Source organism: Oryx dammah, unplaced genomic scaffold (genome assembly GCF_014754425.2).
Source record: "Oryx dammah isolate SB20612 unplaced genomic scaffold, SCBI_Odam_1.1 HiC_scaffold_25, whole genome shotgun sequence".
Lineage (NCBI taxonomy): Eukaryota > Metazoa > Chordata > Mammalia > Artiodactyla > Bovidae > Oryx > Oryx dammah.
In genome coordinates, this window is record NW_024070209.1 from 15338170 (window position 1) to 15359060 (window position 20891).

Sequence of the window (20891 nt, forward strand, 5' to 3'; positions counted from 1 at the left end):
GCACGCCAGGCCTCCCTGTCCATCACCATCTCCCAGAGTTCACTCAGATTCACGTCCATCGAGTCAGTGATGCCATCCAGCCATCTCATCCTCTGTCATCCCCTTCTCCTCCTGCCCCCAATCCCTCCCAGCATCCGAGTCTTTTCCAATGAGTCAACTCTTCGCATGAGGTGGCCAAAGTACTGGAGCTTCAGCTTTAGCATCATTCCTTCCAAAGAAATCCCAGGGCTGATCTCCTTCAGAATGGACCGGTTGGATCTCCTTGCAGTCCAAGGGACTCTCAAGAGTCTTCTCCAACACACTTCAAAAGCATCAATTCTTCAGCGCTCAACCTTCTTCACAGTCCAACTCTCACATCCATACATGACTACTGGAAAAGCCATAGCCTTGACTAGATGGACCTTAGTTGGCAAAGTAATGTCTCTGCTTTTGAATATGCTATCTAGGTTGGTCATAACTTTTCTTCCAAGGAGTAAGCGTCTTTTAATTTCATGGCTGCAATCACCATTGCAGTGATTTTAGAGCCCCCAAAATAAAGTCTGACACTGTTTCCACTGTTTCCCCATCGATTTGCCATGGAGTGATGGGACCAGATGCCATGATCTTTGTTTTCTGAATGTTGAGCTTTAAGCCAAATTTTTCACTCTCCTCTTTCACTTTCATCAAGAGGCTTTTTAGTTCCTCTTCACTTTCTGCCATAAGGGTGGTGTCATCTGCATATCTGAGGTTATTGATATTTCTCCCGGCCATCTTGATTCCAGCTTGTGTTTCTTCCAGTCCAGTGTTTCTCATGATGTACTCTGCATATCAGTTAAATAGCAGGGTGACAATATACAGCCTTGACATACTCCTTTTCCTATTTGGAACCAGTCTGTTGTTCCATGTCCAGTTCTAACTGTTGCTTCCTGACCTGCATACAGATTTCTCAAGAGGCAGGTCAGGTGGTCTGGTATTCCCATCTCTTTCAGAATTTTCCACAGTTTATTGTGATCCACAGAGTCAAAGGCTTTGGCATAGTCAATAAAGCAGAAATAGATGTTTTTCTGGAACTCTCTTGCTTTTTCCATGATCCAGCAGATGTTGGCAATTTGATCTCTGGTTCCTCTGCCTTTTCTAAAACTGGTTTAGCAGATACAAACGTGTGTATGAAATAGAGAAGCAACAAGGATACATTGGAGTGTAATCTGTAAACATACTATCTGTGCTGACACCTGAAACTAATGTAACACTGTAAGTCAACTGTCCTTGAATTTAAAAAAATAAATGTTTTCTCATGCTGCTGCTGCTAAGTCACTTCAGTCGTGTCTGACTCTGTGTGATCCCATAGACGGAAGCCCACCAGGCTCCCCTGTCCCTGGGATTCTCCAGGCAAGAACACTGGAGTGGGTTGCCATTTCCTTCTCTAATTCATGAAAGTGAAAAGGGAAAGTGAAGTCGCTCAGTCGTGTCCGACCCTCAGCGACCCCATGGACTGCAGCCTTCCAGGCTCCTCCATCCATGGCATTTTCCAGGCAAGAGCACTGGAGTGGGGTGCCATCGCCTTCTCCGTGTTTTCTCATAAGTGCCTACAAATTTTTACACTGACCATGAAGCAGTGACAAATGCATAAATTTTTGAAAGGGACTGATAATGAGAGTTTAGTCACATGGAAAAATTTATAAATTTTTTGCGTTAAAAACAGAAGGGCAACATAAAACAGACACAGCTATGAGGGTAAGAATTCAGCAAGCCACTGTAGTGTGAAAACACAAACTTGCAGTGACAAAAATGTAAATTCTCAAAAAAGGTGTTGGTGGAAGGCCGCTAGTTTGTGCATCAGCTGGCAGGCAGGCAGATGGCTGGGCTCTGGTTTGGGATTTAGCAGGCCGGGGGCTGGCCAAGTATGCCTTTCTAAAATGTTTCCAGGTGATGCTCCGGCTTGTCCGGGCATCACACTTTGAGAAGTGACACGTGGGAACCACTACTGCACGAAGTCCAAGGTGGTGGGAAAAATGGCTTGCTCAAATGTGGTTGCAGGACGTCAGTTTTGCTTTTCATGTCAGGGGAGGGGCTTGTCTTGGCCACTGGGGAGTCTGTTCCCTTACCTGCTCTGCCTCCCCCACCCCTGACCCCCGCAGTGTAAGCCAGCCCTACCTATCTACTCCAGGAGGCTACTGCTGAAGCCCAAATGTGGAAGGTAGAAGAGAAAATTGTCTAATCAGTCTCCTTATTGTCTCTTAAAACTTACTGTGAAAGGATAGTATTGTGTATATATATATATAAAACTACTATTATATAAAGTGTCCTTTTTTGGTCCTTTTAAAGTTATTTTTTTTTCTTGTATTACTTTTTCCCTGCTCCCCTCATCCTTCCATGTGCAAAATTTGAACAGTTAAAAAAAGGCTACCCTTTATACTTCTAACTCCTCTTCCAGACAGCCCCTTGTTGGCTGTTCTAGGTGTTTGGGGGGAGATTTCTGTGCTTGGCCTCCACTTAGGTACCAGCTTTTGTCAGCCACTCTGTGCAGCCTTCCTGAGAGATTAGTAGACATTTGCAATACACCTTGGGAGGGAGAAGCGGAAATCATTCTCAGATGTTAAACCGAGACATGTTTCTAATTGAAAGCATGAAGAGAATGTGTACATGAAAGTGCCTGGGGGTGATCTCTGGCAGAGGCTCAGCTTTGAAAGCCCCGTCCTTTCCCACTTGTGACCACTTCTGCTGTCTCTGGGTGGAGCCCATTTCCATTCCTGTGACGTTCCATAAATAAGCGTGGCTGAGGAGGGACCTGATGATCATGTTGGCTAGGAAAGCGTGGATAAATTAGACTCCTGAACTCTGGAAGTGCATAGTGTTTTGACTTTGACTTCTAGAAGCCTAATATGGAAAGAGCCCTTGGGGACCATTTTAGAAAAGCAGCTACTGCCCTCCTCCTGCCCTGGGACTTGTGTAGGTACAGAGGCCAAGCTCAAGTAACTCACCCTAGGGTCACCTTGGGAGCTGGCTGTGTTTTTCTTTCCTTTTTTTCCTTTTTTTAAGAATCCTTCTCAGCTCTTAGAAAATTTGTTGGCCTGGTATTCTGACACTTGACTGTTATTTCTTATCATTATTTGCTATAACTAATAGGAATTATAGGAAAATAGGAAAAGTATCTTTTCTCTTTTATAGGAAATTAGGAGGTTTCAGGGTCTTTAGGTCTTGGTCATTGGTTCCTCCATGGTTGAGCCTCCTCTGGTATGTATTCTTCATCTATTTTGTAATTGCTTGTAGACTGAATCCTGGGTTGAATTATATGGGAGGTTTAGTATTGTGATCTGCCTCAGGACAGAGAGTTTACATCAAAGAGCGCTGATACCAAAAGGCTGGTGTAAATAAACGGTACAAATAAAGAAGGGTCTGAAGGAATCATGTCTGTAAGCCTATGATGTTAATAAAATTTAAGTCATAAATTTTATGACATGTGACATCTAAACTCCCAGGGGACCTTGCCTGTGATAAAATCCACTCACCTTGCCCATGACCCCTAGCCCTGCTAACTTTAAAACTCTGCTTGGCTACAAGTCTGGTGACTCAAAGTACATGCATTCCTGGGACTTCCATGGCAGTCAGTGGTAAGACTTTGCCATCCAACGCAGGGGGTGTAGGTTTGATCCCTGATCGGGGAGCTATGATTGCACATGCTTTATGGCCCAAAATAAAAAACATAAAACAGCCACAATATTGTAACAAATTAAATAAGGACCTTAAAAATGGTCCATATTAAAAAAAACAAAACCCAAAGTAAATGCATCCTAGCTAATAGGAGATAAACAGGTGGTTTCTTTTTGATTGCCTTTTTTTTAAAATAACATTAAGGGTGTACTGGCTTTTAAAATATATAATGCATGTATGAAAGTGTATATTAGATGACTTTCAATCTTTTTACCTTTGCTTTTTCTCTCAAATAAAAAAAAAAAAGTAGGTTGACTAAATTTCTGAACAGTCACTCCAAGCTTTGATAGCTTAATGCAAGCTGAAGGCCATTACCCTCTTGGGGGGTTTGGGTTTGGGACTGGGCTTCTGTTTTTTTTGCTAAGACTTATTTGGTTACCTAAAGTTTAAACTGATGCCACAGAACACGACATCAAAAAGGACAGAGTACTTTCTTTCTCCCCCACCCCGTATTTCTGATCCATTTCTGAGCAGCAGCTATAGTAAAGTGGTCAAAAAAGATGACTTTGGAGCCAGTTCACTTGAATTCATATTCAAGCTCTTTTATTTACTGATGATTGTGGGACTTTTGGCAAATTTTATAACCCCGTGCCTCTTTTTTCATCAGTAAAATGGGCAAAATAAAACATCTCCTTAAATCAGTTGCTGGGGGTGGGAGTTAAATTTGTCAATATCTATTAGAACAGTGCCTGGCACATAGGAAACCATTAATAAATATTCACTATCATCATCCTTATCAACAACATTATCATCGTCTTATTTCATTGAGGAACAGCCCAATGCTCGTGGTAAGCGTCTGGAAGAATTAGTGAAGTCTGTACTGCTCTCCTGCAAAATGTGTCCTCTGTTGTCTTTCCACAGCAAGCTGTGTTCCACCATGTCAGAATGGAGGGATGTGTCTCCGACCTCAGCTCTGTGTGTGTAAACCAGGGACCAAGGGCAAAGCCTGTGAGACAACAGCTGCCCGGGACACCTCGTCCCCAGTCTTTGGAGGGCAGAGTACTGCGGCCGCTTCCTCCTGGGTCTCTCCTGAGCAAGCTGCAAAGCACACTTCGTCTAAGAAGGCAGACGTTCTACCAAGAGTCAGTCCTGTGGCCCAGATGACCTTGACCCTCAAGCCGAAGCCTTCAGTGGGACTCTCCCAGCAGATCCATTCTCAGTGAGTGTTTTGAACTTACCTCCAGCTCGGGAGCATCTTAATATTCTCTTGGATGCATTGCTTTAAATCACTCTTCTTTTCTAGCACAATTTGCAGAAATCACTTGGATAATAATGTCTTTCCTTCAGATTTTGCATTTTATGTTTACACATCAAGTCTCTCTAAAATAGTTGATAATGTATGTTTAGCCTCTGCAGGGAAGATTTACCATAAGCATTAAGCAAAGAAGTGGTGAGGATTAAGGGGATCAAGGGTGGAAGGGAATAATATAGTTGTTTGATTATGGTGGAGTTAAAAAAATTCTTTATTTTTTTGAGGTGAGGGGTGCTTTAAAGCTTCTGAAGTCATAATGCAAAAAGAGAAGTGTGATTTTATAGGTACATGGAAAAGGTACGAACTCAGCTTTGCACAGAGAAGGGATTCAAATGAAAGTGCATCTTGGGAAAGAGAATTATTCTACCTCAGTAGCAAGTGAAGTGTATCTTCTAGTAAACACCCTGTTTACCTCCCAGTTGCTATGCAGGTCCATTTTTGGTGAATAAGCTTGTGTTTTATTTATAGGAATTTTTTTTTTTTAAGCATTAGGAAGTCAGTGCTATTCGGAACAAAATGAGAACTCTGTAAAGACAGGGTCCTTACACAAATCGTTTCCTTTTAATTAGCTACTCTATGTGGATAACAAGATGCAGAATTTACTATAGCTATCACTTGTCATTTGTCTAGGAATGTAAAATACAGGAAGTGCTCAACTTAAAAATGACCCAGCAGTTCATCTGTAAGTCACTTGCTTAGAATTTTGAATGCTTCCCTCCTCAGCCCTTGAGATAGCTTCCACCTGGTGATTAGTATCCCGTCAGCCCACAGAAGTGATTTAATCTGTTACTACAGATGAAATTATCCTAATTTATACTTCTCCTGTGAATAGGCCACCTACTGTCCTTGCTGAGTGAGGTCCTGATAACTTTTTCCTTTCTCTTATTCCCTCCTCATTTCTCTTCTTTCTGGTTTTATTTTTCTCCCCTCTCATTCCTTCTTGCCTCCTACTTCAATTCTACCTTGATGAAGAGATTTGGGATGTTGCCCTGGAATCTAACCACTTTGCTACTATTTCATCTGAAAACGTATCCTGTCGCCCTCAGCAAGAAGGAATGGTAGTTGTAGCCTGTGCTCAATAACTGCTTCCTGCTTGCCAGGTCCTGTTTCACATGCTTTGTATGTTTTATTCATTTAAAACTCACAATGACACCCCAGCAGGTGGGTGCCTTTATTAACCCCGTTTTACATATGAGAAAACTGAGGCGCAGAGTGGCTAAACAATGTGTTCAAGCTTACACAGTTAATAAGTGAATATAAGTGTTAAGATAGAGGCTGAATAAAGAGAATATATGGACCTCCGTGGTGCCTTAGTGGTAAAGAATCCGGCTGCAGTGCAGGAGATATAGGAGACACGGGTTTGATCCCTGGGTCAGAACGATCCCCTGGAGGAGGGTGTGGCAACCCACTCCAGTATTCTTGTCTGGAGAACCCCATGGGCAGAGGAGCCTGGTGGGCTACAGTCCATAGGGTCACAAAGAGTTGGACACAACAGAAGCAACTGAGCAGCAGCAAGGAGAATATAATATATTAGGCTTAAATGGAGGCAGCCAGGCTCCAGCATCCATACCCAGAGGCAGAGGCAAACGTTCTCTGTAAAGGGCTGCATAGTAACTGTTTGGAGCTCCATGGAACTGGGATGTGTGGTTTATGTGACAGTTTCTCAATTCCTCACAAAAACAGCCAGAGACAATGTGTAAGTGGATGAGTGTGTGTGTGTTCCAATAAAGCTTTACTGATGGATGTTGAAATTTGAGTTTCATATAAATTTCATGGCATCCAATAATAGTTTTATTTTTCTCAGTCATTAAAAAATGTAAAAATCATTCTTAGCTTTTTGGCCATATAGAAACAGACTGTAGGCCAGCTTTGACCCTTGAAGTGTAGTTTGCTGACCCCTTCTCCAAAGGATAGTAGCCCTTTTTGTGTGTGTCAGAACACAAATTCAACTATGCATCTTTGAAATGAAATAAAACTTTGATTATATCATAGCCAGACAGCCCTCTTCCAGCATTGTTCTGTATCTTAAAAACAAAGAACAATTCTGTGTTGAAATATGCCTTGGCAATCAGGAGTCAGATTGCTGTGCATTGCAATTATTTTTTTTCCTAGTATAAACTGTGAAGTCATTTATAAGCAACATCATTCATCTTGAATATCACCATCCCCTGTTAGAATGTGACCTTCTATGATGTGTATATGTGGATTATTACTGAGAATCAGATGTCAGATGTCAGATAAAGAAGCAACCTTTCCCTCCTCCTCACTCTTTCTTTTTATGGTAGCCGCAGTGTAATTTAGACGAGAATGTTGTGAGTCAAAGAGGAGGCTAAGGTTTCAGCTCTAATTTGGCTTTCGGAAAATAGAAGTCATTAGATAATATACTTTAGAGACTTCATCTGCTGAATGAAGATGCTTTTTTCATGATAATACTGTTACAGGCGTGTGTTTATGGGTGTGCCTACTACTGTGTCCTTTTGGGTGAGGAGAAGAGATGGCCCAAGATGCTAACAATTCTGATGCTTTCATAATAAACCTTTGTCAGTTGCCCTGTTATCTGGGCAGAGAGTATTATTAGGTTGCCCTGTTATCTGGCAGGGAGTATTAAGATGTATAAGACCCAGTTCTGTTCTTAAGGAGATTTTGAAATGACAGATGTTATCACTTGAGAGGGGTGCCAAGGGAGCGGCGTGGTTGACTCATGGATGAATTTAGGTAAGGACATGATCACCTGGAATATAAACTGCCAAGGAGGCACATGTGATAGGATCACTTTGGCTACGTTTGAGAAATGTAACCATTCTTAAGCAGCTTTTTGTTGAATTGCCTACTTTATGGTGTTTCAGGCTTTGGTTTTGTTTTTATCTAGTGAAGGAGGAAATTGATTAAGCTCCAAAAAATGCTTGTAGACAGGGATTTCCAGGGCAGCTCAATAGTCAAGACTCTGTGCTTCTACTGTGGGGGGCACAGGTTCAATCCCTGGTCTAGGAGCTAAGATCCCTGAGAGGACCATACTGAGAGGTGTGGGAAAAAAAAAATTCTTGTAGACATAAAGACACTTAAAATATCGAAATGTGGTTAGTGTCACATCCCTAACGTGGCATGTGAGATGCTGCAGTCTTGATCATTTAGTCTTGATCAGGTTTTTACTGACCACATGGTATGTACTATGCATGGTTCCAGGGGTTCAGGGTGTAGCCCTGAACAGCTAAACGCAGTGTCTTCCTTCCTGAAGCCTATAGTCTGGAAGCGGGGAGATAATGAGTGCTACATTTAAAACATCTTAGATTGTGGTTAGTGATGTGGAGAAAATAAAAGCACAAAGATGGGCAGGGAGTGTGGGGTGGGTGTGAGATGGTGGGGAGAGAGGGCTCTGGTGGCTTTTGATAGGCTGTCAGGGAAGGTTCTCTTGAGAAGGTGATATTTAAGTGAGGAGGAGGTGGGGGTATGAATCATGGAGACGTGTGGGGCTGGGGCAGAAGCTCCAGAGGGGATATATGCCTGGCCTATTCAAGGAATGGGGACTTTAGTAAAACTGTAATGTTGAAACTACACATTTTAGGCAGGTGAGGGTTAGATGAATTTGTTTAACCTTTGGCCACATTGGTTTTAGCTTGACTTAGAACCAGATACAAAGTTCTTTAAGAAATTGAAGGGAGGAATAATCATTTACAGATTTTGGAGCATGGAGGACGCGGAGGACATTGAAAAGATGGTTAAATTTGGACACACAGAACTGGAGAAGAGCATTTCTAGGAAAAACAATGACGTGACACCAGAAAGACTGGTGTATTAGTTGTCTACTGATGTGTAGGCTGATGTCTACAAATGTGGCAGCCTTAAAGGATAAACATTTGTTGTCTGACAGTCTGTGGGTCAGGAATCCAGGAGGTGCTTGCTGGAAGCTCTAGCTCAGGGTCTCTTGTGAGTTTGCAGTCAGCAGGGGTGGCTCGCCTGGGGTTGGAGAACCCACTGCCAAGGTGACTCATTGCCATGGTTGTTGGCAAGAGACTTCTTTTCCTTTCTACATGGACTCTCCACAGAGCTGCCTGAGCATCCTCACAACATGGCCACCGGCTTCTTCCTGAGCAAGTGAACCCCAAGCCACAGGGCCGTTGTAGTCCTGTATGACACACCTTCACTTCCACCTTATTCTGCTCATTAGAAATGAGTCACTTAGTTGAGTCCACTCTCAAAGGGACTGTAGTTAATAAGAGAGAAATAGCTTGCTTGAAGAGAGAAATAGCAAAGAATTCGTGAATGTATTTTAAAATGACCACATTTAGGATATCATTTGATTGAAACTTAAACTTGATATAAATGAAGACTAGTGGTAATGAAAGTTGTTAAAGATTGGTTAAAAACCAAGTTAAAGACTACAATTTCAACAAAAACAATTCTGAAAAGACACAAAACAAAATAGAAAAAGTAATGAAGGGGGAACCTAAATAGCTTAAAAGAGGGTTAAGAAGCAGATTAACCAATCACAATATTTAGATTATGTCTCTCTTTATGCAAACAAGCTGCAAATGAAAGAAAAAGATAATGATGATGACTTACAGGACAATAATGAAAATGCTTTCATTGACTGGAAATTTGATGCTATAAAAGAGTGATTGTTGATTTGGAGGGCTGGGATGATGACCTTGTCATCATTTAAGGAAATAATACTATTTACAGATGAAATAATATGATTTTTGAGCTTTGATTGAAATTACCCAGTGGGTTGAGGTATAGAGGTAACAAGTCTTGAGGGGCTAATTATTGAAGCTAGATGATAGGCACACAATTATTATGCAATCCTTTTTAAAAATGTATTTTTGAAACTTTCTGTAATAAAAAGTAACTAAAAAGAGAAAGATTCAAGTAGGAAGACTGCTAGGATTTTTCTTCTGCCTCAGGAGATTAATCTGGTTATAGCACATAAAATGGATGAGGACTAGTGGTAACTGGTAATTTGAGGGTGACTCTGTAACAGATGAAGTAGTGCTGGTAATGTAGAGGAAGGATGTGAGCTCAGGAACTACTTAAACTTTTTTTATTTATTTGCGCTAGGTCTTAGTTGCCGCGTGTGGGATCTTCAGTCTTCACTGCGGCATGTAGGATCTTTAGCTGTGGCATGTGTGGTCTAGTTCCCCAACCGGGGACTGAACCTGGGCCCCCTGCATTGGCAGTGCAGAGTCTTAGCCACTGAACTACCAGGGAAGTCCCAGGAGTTATTGTTAAAGACCTCTTGTGTTGGTGTTAGTCACTCAGTCGTGTCTGACTCTTTGTGACCCCATGGACTGTAGCCTGCCAAGCTCCTCCGTCCATGGGATTCTCCAGGCGAGAATACTGGAGTGGGCAGCCCTTTACTTCTTCAGGGAATCTTCCCAACCCAGGGATCAATTCCTGGTCCCCCAATTGCAGGCATTCTTTACTGTCTTTACCGTCTGAGCCATCAGGGCACCTAATCACTGGTGGGAGGCAAAGAAAACGAGAATCAGGTATTATCTAGGCTTGGGACTGTGGAAGAAAGGGAGGACGTTAAGTCTTTCTATTCTGCTGTTCTTAAAGATTTCTTGGTAATTTCATGAGTCTTCAAGATCTTTTATAGTTGATACTTGGTGAATGGATGATTTCTGACAGAGCTTTATGGCTGAATAGCCTTGGAGAAGGAAATGGCAACCCACTCCAGTATTCTTGCCTGGAGAATCCCAGGGACAGAGGAGCCTGGTGGGCTGCTGTCTATGGGGTTGCACAGAGTTGGACACGACTGAAGTGATTTAGCAGCAGCAGCAGCCAAGATCATCCTCTGTACCCCATCAGGGACTAAAAGCGAGTGGGTGTCAGTGGTACATACCTGGCCACTTGGTCAGGTATTGGTTTGGAAAGACCTTGGTCAGGGCATTCTGGCCGTGGTCATTGCAATAGCTGGTAATTCCATTCATGCTTTTCATTGACGTTTACTATTACAGTGTTCTTTTTTCCAGTTTTCCAGGCCACATCTTGGACCTTCCATGAGCTAAAGAAAAGACCAAATGATGCCTCATTTTCCAGTGTATAAGTTTTGGGAGTAATTTTTCTCATTCTTTAAACTTTTGAGTCACTTTATAATCCTTCATTCCTTGGAAAGTCCATGTGAACTCTTCAGGGTACTTTCATAATTGCGTCCTATAGATGTTGTTCATATATAGCTATCAATTTACTATACATAGCTTCAGTATTTACTCAGGAATTGTCCTTGTTAGGTCACAGATGCACCTGCAATGTCTGTCTTTAGTCCTCGATGTGGAAGGGCGTTAATGCTTGTGTGTTGTGGCCAGGAACTTCACAGAGGAGCAAAAATCAAAACTGTTCTGTTTCCCAGAGCTTTTTCATCACCTGTCAGTATCATTTTTTACACGTGTGTTGAAGTTTCCAACAAGAGTTTGCTTTCAGCCCTCAGTTCTGCTCAGTGAGGCTGTTTTGACTTGTGGGAAATATCTGTCTTTTTCCTTGTTAATCATGATGGCTGTCACAGGAACCAACCTTGGACCTACGAGGTGGAGGTCGTTAGGGGCATTCTTCAGCTGCTGATATCTTCTGGTTGTTTAGAGAACATAAGGACAAATGACCACTGCTTTGCCAAATGGGAAGCTGTTATCTGTACTGTGACAGGAGGAGGTGCTTGCACAGGACACAGAGTGCCCAGTTACCTCTCTTTTGAGATTGAGGAGGAAGTCTGGTTTTACTCAGGATATGGATGTCAAATCTATCTGCAGAGCTCACATAAATCTAGTCTTCTTTTCTTCCCTGTTGATGGCTATTTTCATCATTTTATATCCTGATGTTTCAAAGGATGGTGGTTAGTTTCTATGGAAGAATTAGATTTGTCCTGTCTCAGACCAGGGCAGGGGGCTTGGACTTACCTAATGGCATCGATGATCCATTTTCTGTCATCTTTTTTGCAGGGTTGGGTTCTTTTAAGACAGCCATAATTCAACTGTGTTCTCTGTTTATCAAGTGAGCTTATACTACACCAGTTATTTTGTAAATATAGGGAAGGCCCTTTAAAGTCCACCTTGAGATGATGGGTTCCACTTTCAAAGGTCTAAAGAAATAATACTTCACACATACAGATGGCTAATAAACACATAAAAAAGATGGTCAACATCGCTCATTATTAGAGAAATGCAGATCAAAACCACAGAGAAGTATTATGTCACACCGGTCAGAGTCAGTTCAGTTCAGTTCAGTCGCTCAGTCATGTCCGACTCTTTGCAACCCCATGAATCGCAGCACGCCAGGCCTCCCTGTCCATCACCAACTCCTGGAGTTCGCTCAGATTCATGTCCATCGAGTCATTGATGCCATCCAGCCATCTCATCCTCTGTCGTCCCCTTCTCCTCCTGCCCCCAATCCCTCCCAGCATCAGAGTCTTTTCCAATGAGTCAACTCTTCTCATGAGGTGGCCAAAGTACTGGAGTTTCACCTTTGCATCATTCCTTCCAAAGAAATCCCAGGGCTGATCTCCTTCAGAATGGACTGGTTGGATCTCCTTGCAGTCCAAGGGACTCTCAAGAGTCTTCTCCAACACCACAGTTCAAAAGCATCAATTCTTCAGCACTCAGCCTTCTTCACAGTCCAACTCTCACATCCATACATGACCACGGGAAAAACCATAGCCTTGGCTAGACGGACCTTAGTCGGCAAAGTAATGTCTCTGCTTTCGAATATGCTATCTAGGTTGGTCATAACTTTTCTCCCAAGGAGTAAGCGTCTTTTCATTTCATGGCTGCAGTCACCATCTGCAGTGATTTTGGAGCCCCCCCAAATAAAGTCTGACACTGTTTCCACATCTATTTCCCATGAAGTGACAGGACCGGATGCCATGATCTTCATTTTCTGAATGTTGAGCTTTAAGCCAACTTTTTCACTCTCCTCTTTCACTTTCATCAAGAGGCTTTTGAGTTCCTCTTCACTTCTGCCATAAGGGTGGTGTCATCTGCATATCTGAGGTTATTGATATTTCTCCCGGCAATCTTGATTCCAGCTTGTGCTTCTTCCAGTCCAGCGTTTCTCATGATGTACTCTGCATAGAAGTTAAATAAGCAGAGTGACAATATACAGCCATGACGTACTCCTTTTCCTATCATCAAAAAGTCTACAAACAGTAAATACTGGAAAGGGTGTGGAGCAAAAGGAACCCTTTTACACGGTTGGTGGGAATGCAAACTGATAAAACCACTGTGGAGAACAGTGTGGAGATTCCTTAAAAAAGAAAAAAAAGGACTAAAACTATGACCCAGCCAATCCCACTGCTGCGTATATACCCTGAGGAAACCAAAACTGAAAAAGATGCATGTACCCCAGTGTTCATCGCAGCACTGTTTACAGTAGCTCAGACACGGAGGCAACCTAGATGTCCATCAGCAGACGAATAGATAAGGAAGTTGTGGTACATATACACAACGGAATATTACTCAGCTATAGAAAGGAATACATTTGAGTCAGTTCTAATGAGGTGGATGAACCTAGAGCCCATTATACTGTGTGAAGTAAACGTGAAAGAGAAAGACAAATATCGTATATCAGTGCATATACATGGAATCTAGAAAGATGGTGCCAATGATCCCATGTGTAGGGCAGCAAAGGAGACACAGATGTAAAGAAAAGACTTTGGGATTCAGTGGGAGAAGGAGAGATTTGAGAGGATAGCATGGAAACATATACATTCCCATATGTAAGATAGAAAACCAGTGCAAATTTGATGTATGACCTGGGGCACCCAAAGCCAGTGCTCTGTGATAACCTGCAGGAATAGGGTTGGGAGAGAGGCGGGAGGGGGTTCAGGATGGAGGGGACACATGTATACTTGTGGCCGATTCATACTGATATGTGGCAAAAACCATGGCAATATAGTAAAGTAATTATCCTCCAATTAAAATAAATTAAATAATTTTTTAAAAGGCACTTGGGAAAAGAAAAAAAAGAAATGATACTTCACATTTACCACCTGTAGGTTGATAGGAAGTAGCATTGAGTGATGCCTGTGCCATGGAGAAGAGGGCTACACTGGCCTTTATCTCTGTCCTGTCCTTAGCTTTCTGTTGTTTGAGTCTTTAAAAAAACAAACAAACAAACTACTGTATGCTTTGATATCTACAAGGATGGGAGACTTTGTGGAATGCTCCTTGAAATATTCTGCTCTTCTAATTAACAGCAGCGACAGCAACGAAATATAAGGTCATTCCCTTTATTTGGACTTTCTCATCCTACCCCTAAAAGAAAAAAGAAAACTCATTATAAAGCTACACTAATAGGTGAAACTTTAGGGAGAAGCTCCAAGCTTTTTGTAGCACTTAGTAGTTGAGATTGGAACCTGGTCTGAATTTATTAAAGAAGCCAAGGAAATGGTCAGTACTAGAATAGGTAGTTTCCTCAAATGATCTTGAAGACTTTGGAGGGGCCCTTGCTTACTGTTTTCCCCCCAACTCTGCTGACCCTCCCCTTTGTACAGTCATCTGTGTATCTACATAGGTACATAGAAAGGCTACAATAAACATTTAATACATTTTTGTTGATTTTTTCTTGCAGAAAAAAATATTGATAATGTCTAAGTCCCTCCTAGGATTGTTGCCTAAATACTGATATTGCAGGAGTGATCTTATTCTCTTGGATACTCTGCCTTCTTTGTTATGTTTGCCCATGAAGTGTACAAGATGAAGGTTTTGAGCTTCATTTTATGATGTTGAAAAAAAGATGAAATGGTAGAAAGTTGAAGAAGAGGAACTTAGTCTGGTGATTTTAGGCATTCATGACACTTTAGGGATGTGATGGGAACTAAGACTATGAGCCAGGAACTTTTATCATTTTATGTGTGTGCTTCTAATTTTTTTAGTTTTTATTTTTTAAATATTTTTTTGGATGTGGGCCATTTTTTTGAGTCTTTATTGAATTTGTTACAATATTCCTTCTGTTTTTATATTTGGGTTTTTGGCCACAGGCATGTGGGATCTTAGCTCCCCAAGTAGAGATTGAAACTATACCCCCTCACTGGAAGGGGAAGTCTTAACCACTGAATCACCAGGGAAGTCCTATGTGTGTGTGTGTGTTGAAAAGTAGAAGTTAAATTGAAGTTATATACAGAAGAGAACCAGGTCAAAAGTACACATGCTTGCTGATTATCCCATACTCAATGGAAGTACCATCCACATCAGAGTAGAATGTTGCCAGAACCACAAATACCCTCTTTTTCCAGATCTGCCCTCTTCCTTCTCCCTAAAAGGAGCCGCTATCTTGACTTCTCACACCAGAGATTGGTTCTGTCTGTTTTAACTCTATGTAAATGAATGTATGCAGGTCAGGAAGCAACAGTTAGAACTGGACATGGAACAACGGACTGGTTCCAAATTGGAAAAGGAGTACGTCAGGATGTATATTGTCACCCTGCTTATTTAACTTATGTGCACAGTACATCATGCAAAATGCTGGGCTGGATGAAGCACAAGCTGGAATCAAGATTTCTGGGAGAAATGTCAATAACCTCAGATATGCAGATGACACCACCCTTATGGCAGAAAGCTAAGAGGAACTAAAGAGCCTCTTGATGAGGTGGAAGAGGAGAGTGAAAAAGATGGTTTAAAACTCAACATTCAAAAAAACTAAGATCATGGCATCCAGTCGCATCACTTCATGGCAAATAGATGGGGAAACAATGGAAACAGTGACAGACTTTATTTTCTTGGACTTCAGAATCTCTGTAGATGGTGACTGCAGTCATGAAATTAACAGTCACTTGCTCCTTGGAAGAAAAGCTATGACCAACCTAGATAGCATATTAAAAAGCAGAGACATTGATTTGCCAACAAAAGTCTGTCTAGTCAAAGCTATGGTTTTTCCTGTAGTCATGTATGGATGTGAGAGTTGGACTGTAAAGAAAACTGAGCACCGAAGAATTGATGCTTTTGAACTGTGGTGTTGGAGAAGACTCTTGAGAGTCCCTTGGACTGCGAGGAGGTCCAACCAGTCCATCCTAAAGGAGATCAGTCCTGGGTGTTCATTGGAAGGACTGATGTTGAAGCTGAAACTCCAATACTTTGGCTACCTGAGGTGTAGAGCTGACTTATTAGAAAAGACTCTGATGCTGGGAAAGATTGAAGGCAGGAGGAGAAGGGGATGACAGAGGATGAGATGGTTGGATGGTGTTACTGACTCAGTGGACTTGAGTTTGAGCAAGCTCTGGTAGACGGTGAAGGACAGGGAAGCCTGGCACGCTGCGGTCCATGGCGTTGCAAAGAGTCAGACACAACTGAGTGGAACAACAACCACACACCAATAATTGAATCCCAGTGTGTATCTTTTCACTCACTGTGATGTATGAGATTCATCTACGTGATCGTGTGTGGCTGTAGTTCACACTTACATTCCAAAGATGATTCCATCATATAAATATACTGCTACTTATTATTTGTTCTGCACTTGATGGATGTTTGGAACTTCTCCAGTTTTTGGCTCTTATGAAGAATGCTGTAGACATATGCAAATTCCAAAAAAAGACCTTTGTGAACTAAGTCATCAGAAAAACAAGCCCAACTCGATGTAGCAGCGTCAAGGAGAAGGAGGTCATGCTCCATCACGTGAAGTTTGATCCTGTTCGTTTCTCTTGGTCAGTGCTGTTTGGTATTTTGAGAAAAACAGTCACATGAGGAAAGGGATGGGGTGAGAGAGTGTTTGAGGAACTGGAAGCAAAGAATCTTTTCCTCCTGAGCAGGGCTTGGCAGGAAGAGTAGACTGTGGTGTGGGGGTGGAGATGCAGGGGAGAGTCGGGGTAGTCACTTTGTCCCACACGCTGTCTGCACACTGCGGGGCCCCATAAGGAAGCCTTGGCCAAGAATGCTTTTGAGACAGAACCAGTGAATGCCTGGGTTTATGTTCCGGTCAAAAGTATATAAGAAATTTTGTGGAAACTCAAAGTTTGCAATTGAAAAGGGCAAGTGCTGGGATAGTTTGCTCTCCAGTTTAATTGCTGGAAATCAGGATAGTTTTTGGTGCAGTATAATAATAAGAGCTAATATTTATTGTTTGTCTATTCTGTGCTAGGTGGCTTTTAAAATTATTTTTGAGTATTATCTCATTTAACCCTCTCAAAGGAATGTGAGATAGACATTATCATTATTATCCCCACTTCATATGATTGAACAATTCAGAAGCAGAAGGATGAAATAATTTGCCTAAATGCACTCAGCTAGTAAGTGTAGAGTCAGTATTCAAATTTAGGCAGTCTGTGAAGTTAGCCTCTTTATTCTGCCTCTTCCTTTGATGGCATTTTTACTAGTTTCCTAGAAGGAAATGGCAACCCACTCTGGTATTCTTGCCTGGGAAATCCCACGGACAGAGGAGCCTGGCAGGCTGCAGTCCATGGGGTTGCAAGAGTTGGATTCAGCGACTATCACCACCATCACTGCTATAACAAATGACCATAAGTTTAGGCACTTCAAATGGTGCAAATCTGTTCTCATAATTCTGAGGTTAGAGGTCTGGAATGGGTCTTACTGGACTAAAATCGCCGTGCTGGCAGGGCTGCCTTCCTTCCAAAGGCTCTAGGGGAGAATCTGTTTCCTCGCCCTTTCCAGCTTCTAGAGCTTGCCTGCATTCTGTGTCTCGTGGCCCCTTCTCCATCATCAAAGCTGATAATCTTGGGCTGAGTCCATCTCACTGCCGCTCTCTGGTTCTTCCTTCTGCCTCCCTCTTCTACATTTAAGGACAATTGTAATGGCATTGGGCCCATCAGAATAGTCCAGGACAGTTTCTCCATCACAGGGTCAGCTGATTAGCCACCTTAATTTCATCTGCAACTTTAGTTCCCCTTTACCATGTAACCTAACATAGAGGTTCTTGGAATTGGGATGTGGGCATCTACAGGGAGCTGTTATTCTGGCTGCCACAGACTTTTACCAGGGACCTGGTTTTGTTCTGGCAGTCTCCTCTGCTACTCTCGAGTGAGCCATCATCAGAGGGATAGTAGGTAATCATCACAGTATTCATTAGTGAAGAGCAGAGAGAGGACTCGTATAATGTTCGATGGAAACACACCACATAGATTGAAGGCCTGTATGTGGCCCCCAGTGTTCTCAGAAATCTTGGGCCCAGCACACTCAGGCATTTGTGGTAGATGAAAGGGAGAGGGGAATCAAGAGATCAAGAGCCTAGAGATGGCAGGGACCAGGAGGAGCTGTCTGTCCTCATGCTCTTAGCCTCCTGGAAGGAGAGGTTGAAAAGTCAACACCACTGTTGACATATAATGGCCCCACCCAGTAGACAAAGAGGCCTGTGGACTCTGATTTCTTGGGGTGGGGGGCAGTGGGGAAGGAGTGGGCAGACGTTGGGGAGGAGTGGGGAGAGGGCCAGGAATATCCCTCCCTTCAGCAATTAGACCGGGGCCCTTGAGCCCGAAAAAGTGTTTCCTGTGTGATTATTCTTCTGCATTGAAATAAATTTGTGCACTGGAAGTTGAATTAATTACTTGTCAGAGCACTTGCTGCGACTGGACAATGGAACTGGGATTGAAACCCACACGCATCCACTGATAAGAAGTTGGCACAAAACACCGTTTGGCTCACATGTGGGACCCATGAGCTTTAGGCCTGGCCTGCGTGGTGGATGCCAAGCATGAGAATGGTGCTCAGGGCCTGATTGTGGGTTGTGCAGATTAAAGATTCCTCCTTACATTTGGATATATTTGGCATTCCGTAGATACTACCCGTGAATCCTTCCAAAGTGTCTCTGGGGTTGCTCTAAATCTTCTTTCCTTGTTTTTCTTGGCTTAAGTGTGTGTTTGTGTTTGAGAAAAGTGTAGAGTAAATTATAAAGACTAAACTTTTGTAACATGCTCTGCCCTGGAGTTGCCTGGGATCAGGCCGAAGAACCTATAAGACGTGAGTCCTCTGTGAGGGAGGCGACAAGTACACCTCACATTATGCAACATGTGCGTGAGTTGGAAATAAAAATCTGAGTTAAATAACTTGTGTGGTAAATATGCCTCAAGTTAGTATATTTTCACTGAGGTTTTCAAAGTTGAGTATATTTTTTACCTATTTATCTGTAATCATACTAGAGATGACCTGGCAGAAAGAGCTGATCCTAGGGTCCACAGAAAAGAAGTTTTAAGTAGAAAGAAAGTCTACTCAAACTCCATGGAGAAAAGAAAACCCTGGATTTGCTAGTCCAGAAAAAATGTCCCTCACTTTTTAGGACTGCAGTTTTTGGACAAATTGTGTTTATCGGGGATAGCAGGAGGAACCAGAAGGGCTGGGTGACATTAAATCGTGGATTGGAGAATGTTCTTGTACCCATCAGAGTCAGGGGGCTTTTCCACAAGTGGGTGGAAAGACTCTGACTGTCCCCCTGTATGCCAGGTGCTGGGGTCTTTCTGAAGTATGAGGTCTAGTTCAGAATAGAGGGATCTTTTCAAAATGTGAGTCTTGTCTTGCTCTGCATAAGAGTCTCACTGGCTTCTCGGTGCTCTGTGGGTAAAGATTAGTTCTTTAGTGGATGGGGCTTCCCAGGCGGCTCAGTGGTAAAGAATCTGCCTTACGTGGGGTTCAGTCCCTGCTTTGGGAAGATCCCTTGGAGGAGGAAATGGCAACCTACTCCATTGTTCTGTCCTCGAAAACCCTATGGATAGAGGAGCCTGGTGGGCTACAGTCCAGGGGGTCTCAAAAGAATTGGCCATGACTAAGTGACGGAACACACAACATGCCTAGGGGGTGGGACTCCGTGGTCTCAGCTTTCCCGGCCTGTCGCTATGTTACAGGCAGCTCCCAGACTGGGCCCAGCTTCTTCCTGACGCGCTTTCTCTGGCTGCAGCCATGTGTGCACATACATGCTCCTCCTTGTTAACACCTGCTCGTTCCCCTGATCTGTTTTCCCAGGGAAAGAATTCCCCGATATCTCCCTTACTCCCTGAAAGATGCTTTCCTAGTACCACGTCTTCCCATCTCCTCCCTTCGTAGCATTCATTTCTGTTTGTGTGATTTACTCTACCAGGCACAGTGTTTACTTGGCAAACAAATGAATGTAGGTGGTATTACAACTGCTCTGAATCAAAAAGTCTGATTACGCAGGAATGCAGACATTAACCCATCTTCTGAGCTGCCTCAGTTTCCTCAAAATAATCAGAAGAGATAAGTTCAATATGTCACTGATCAGAGTAGGCAGAAGTTCACTGAATCATCCCACTTACTGTTCCAGGACAGCAGTTCAGTCCTGGCGTCCTGGTCTTCTGGGCTACCTCTAGGTGATGATGGGACCCCATCCTAACATCTCTGCATGTTACGGGAACCAGCATTGATCAGATTCCACTTAGTTATCTGGGTGTTATCTTTTTAACATTGTAATGCCAAGTCTTCTTGCTCCTTACACTTCCTGGAGTGCCTGTAATAGACATAAGGCATGTTAACAAAACGAGAAAGTGACAGCAGAGCCCAGGCAGCCAGTCTCTTGGGGAAATTACTGAAACTGACACTATAGATCAATCCAGTTTATGAGCTCGAAGTACTCACGAGTACTTAATTAAATATTAATTGATTTGAACCTGACTCAAGATTGGCTCAACTCTCTTAGAAAGCAAACAAGGACATTTAGGCAGACTTCTATTTTTTTTTTCAGGGTTCATATGGTTCCAGAGTGATGTTATTCATAGAGTTAGCTCTTAGTAAAACACAGGAGAAATATTTTATCAGTATCTTTGAATAGGATTATTCAACCTTGGGAGGAATAATTCAACTTGTCCCTTTTGAAAGTTATTTGAGCATAACAGAAAATAGAACAAGAGTGTATTAGGTACAGATTTTTTTTTCATCATCCACATTTTTCAACCAGCACAGACCATAAAGTTTTATTGCTTAAGGGGGCAAGAACCTTACCCAGAGTCACACAGGAAGGTGGCAGTGACCTGTGACTTGAACATGACCTCTTAGTCCGTGCT

At 42.6% G+C, this 20891-nt stretch overlaps 1 protein-coding gene and 1 long non-coding RNA gene across 7 annotated transcripts in view; both read left to right on the plus strand.

The window, feature by feature from the left end:
- The window catches only part of LTBP1 (latent transforming growth factor beta binding protein 1), a 455261-nt gene that overhangs the window by 46929 nt on the left and 387441 nt on the right, over positions 1 to 20891 (plus strand). For all 6 annotated transcript variants that reach the window (XM_040224607.1, XM_040224608.1, XM_040224611.1 and 3 more), the window contains exon 3: positions 4552 to 4849. In XM_040224607.1, coding sequence (XP_040080541.1) covers positions 4552 to 4849 — 298 coding nt within the window. The remainder of the gene's footprint in view (positions 1 to 4551; positions 4850 to 20891) is intronic.
- On the plus strand, positions 6738 to 9606 carry LOC120851659. The gene is made up of 2 exons (XR_005718378.1): positions 6738 to 7486; positions 7521 to 9606. It is a non-coding gene; the product is annotated as an uncharacterized LOC120851659 (long non-coding RNA).